The sequence below is a fragment of the Penaeus japonicus genome, unplaced genomic scaffold, assembly GCF_977035675.1.
Source record: "Penaeus japonicus unplaced genomic scaffold, GWHDUDI00000001_assembly GWHDUDI00000020, whole genome shotgun sequence".
Taxonomy (NCBI): Eukaryota; Metazoa; Arthropoda; class Malacostraca; order Decapoda; family Penaeidae; genus Penaeus; species Penaeus japonicus.
Window position 1 is genome coordinate 25,959,186 of NW_028234422.1, and position 2,500 is coordinate 25,961,685.

General features: G+C 59.7%; 1 protein-coding gene across 1 annotated transcript in view; it reads left to right on the forward strand.

The window, feature by feature from the left end:
- The window catches only part of LOC122251751 (uncharacterized), an 11,527-nt gene that overhangs the window by 7,755 nt on the left and 1,272 nt on the right, over positions 1 to 2,500 (forward strand). The window contains exons 2-3 of the mRNA XM_043013858.2: positions 1 to 70; positions 185 to 2,500. The exon at positions 1 to 70 is cut by the window's left edge and continues 110 nt beyond it; the exon at positions 185 to 2,500 is cut by the window's right edge and continues 1,272 nt beyond it. Of these exons, the coding sequence (XP_042869792.2) occupies positions 1 to 70; positions 185 to 2,455 (2,341 nt within the window). The 3' untranslated portion in view covers positions 2,456 to 2,500. The remainder of the gene's footprint in view (positions 71 to 184) is intronic.

Below are 2,500 nucleotides of genomic sequence, written 5' to 3' on the forward strand. Positions count from 1 at the left end.
TGCAGGTCCCATCGTCTACTCTGATGAAAAGCCACCAATCATTCACTTCCCTCCACCACCCAAGCCTACGGTAAGTACACGTCGTATTCTGAACCATGTTACCTCCTTATCCAAAAGTGTGATTTTCTGTAAGTGATAATAGTTTGACACATGTACTTCATTAGGTTGCTCTTTTTTTCGGCAGGCCGGTGGATATTCCAAGGGCAAAGGCGGCAGCAAGGCCCATGCGGTGAAATACGTTCCTCTGCCCCACCACGAGCTTCCTGTCCTCATCTACCAGTCTGACAGCTCTCCCCCAGTGCACGTTGTCCACACACCAGCACCTGCCACTAAGGGACCTTCATATGCACCACCCCCTAAGGCTCCCGCACCCAAGCCTACTTACAGACCCCCACCAAAGGCTCCAGCCCCCACTTACGGCCCACCTAAGGCTAAGGCTCCAAGACCTACCTATGGGCCCCCACCCAAGGCCCCAAGGCCCAGCTATGGCCCCCCTCCCAAGGCTCCTAGGCCTAGCTACGGTCCTCCACCAAAGGCTCCACGACCCACATATGGACCTCCACCAAAGGCTCCCAGGCCCACCTACGGTGCCCCACCCAAGGCTCCCGCACCTTCCTATGGCCCACCACCTAAGGCTCCCACACCTTCCTATGGCCCACCACCCAAGGCCCCCACACCTTCCTATGGCCCACCACCCAAGGCCCCCACACCTTCCTATGGCCCACCACCCAAGGCCCCCACACCTTCCTATGGCCCACCACCCAAGGCACCACGCCCTCAGTACGGCGCTCCCGCTAACACTGGTCCCATCTACATCAATGCCCCACCGGCCCCTGCCCCTGTTCTAGTACCCGCTCCCGAGCCCCAGTATGCTGCTCCTGCCGCCCCCAAGCCCTCTTATGGCGCTCCACCCAAAGCTCCTCCCAAGGCCCCTGCCCCTACCTATGGTGCCCCGCCCAAGGCCCCTGCCCCTACTTATGGTGCTCCTCCCAAGGCCCCTGCCCCTACTTATGGTGCTCCTCCCAAGGCCCCTGCCCCTACCTATGGTGCTCCTCCCAAGGCTCCTCTCAAGGCCCCTACCCCTACCTATGGTGCCCCTCCTAAGGCTCCTCCTAAGGCTCCCCTTCCTTCATATGGCGCCCCTCCCAAGGCAACCAAAGCCCCATCCTACGCCCCTCCCCCACCGACCTACGGCCCACCCAAGCCTGCCCCTACCAAGGGAACCCCTGCCCCTCACATCATCTATGCTGGCCATCCTCCCATCCACGTGTACCAGCAGCCCCCCGTCTACCAGGTCACAAAGGCGCCCAAGGCTCAGTATGCCGCCCCTGCTGCCCCCAAACCCAGCTACGGACCTCCACCCAAGGCCCCTGCTCCTACATACGGACCCCCAAAAGCTCCTCCTAAGGCTCCTGCACCTTCCTATGGCCCTCCTCCCAAGGCTCCTACTCCAACATATGGACCCCCAAAAGCCCCTCCCAAGGCCCCCAGGCCAAGCTATGGCCCACCTCCTAAGGCCCCTGCACCTTCTTATGGCCCACCTCCTAAGGCTCCTACACCTTCTTATGGCCCACCTCCCAAGGCTCCTGCACCTTCTTATGGCCCACCTCCCAAGGCTCCTACACCTTCTTATGGCCCACCTCCCAAGGCTCCTACACCTTCCTATGGCCCTCCTCCTAAGGCTCCAAGACCAAGCTATGGTCCCCCACCAAAGGCTCCTAAGGCCCCAAGACCCAGCTATGGCCCACCACCTAAGGCCCCTGCACCTTCGTATGGCCCTCCTCCTAAGGCTCCTACTCCTTCCTATGGCCCACCTCCCAAGGCCCCAAGACCAAGCTATGGCCCCCCTCCCAAGGCTCCTAAGGCCCCAAGACCCACCTATGGCCCACCACCAAAAGCCCCTAAGCCAACCTACGGTGCTCCACCAAAGGCTCCTACCCCAACCTATTCCCCCCCTAAGCCTGCTGCTAAGCCCGAGCCTGTGTACGTACCCGCACCAAAGGCCTACCACAAGCCCCCAATCATCATCTACCAGGGTGTGAGGCCCCCCGTCCACGTCTACCAGCAGCCCAGCAAGGGATCCACATCCGGAGGACACTCAGCACCATCAAGTGGATACGGCGCTCCTCAAGCGGTCCCCTCAGCCTATGGCGCTCCTAAGGGAGAAGATATCATTGCACCTAAGGGATCAGATTCCTACTCTGCTGGCAGCGTCTCCGTGCCCACTGTCAAGGCTGCTCCCTCACAGGCACCAAGCTCCAGTTATGCTGCCAAAAGCGATACCGTCGAAGGAGTAGAGAGTGACTGGGAACCTTCTGTTGGATACTCTGCCTACACAGACGCGTCGCTTTCCGTGGAAGCCACTCAGGCACAGGAAAAGGTAGAGAAGAATATATCCTCTGAGGTTAGTGAGACCAAGGTGTCCACCTCGGTATCCGTGTCAGCTTCTGCGTGAGAAGTATTTGATTGATCTTGACGCATCTCTTGTGATACTTTTGCA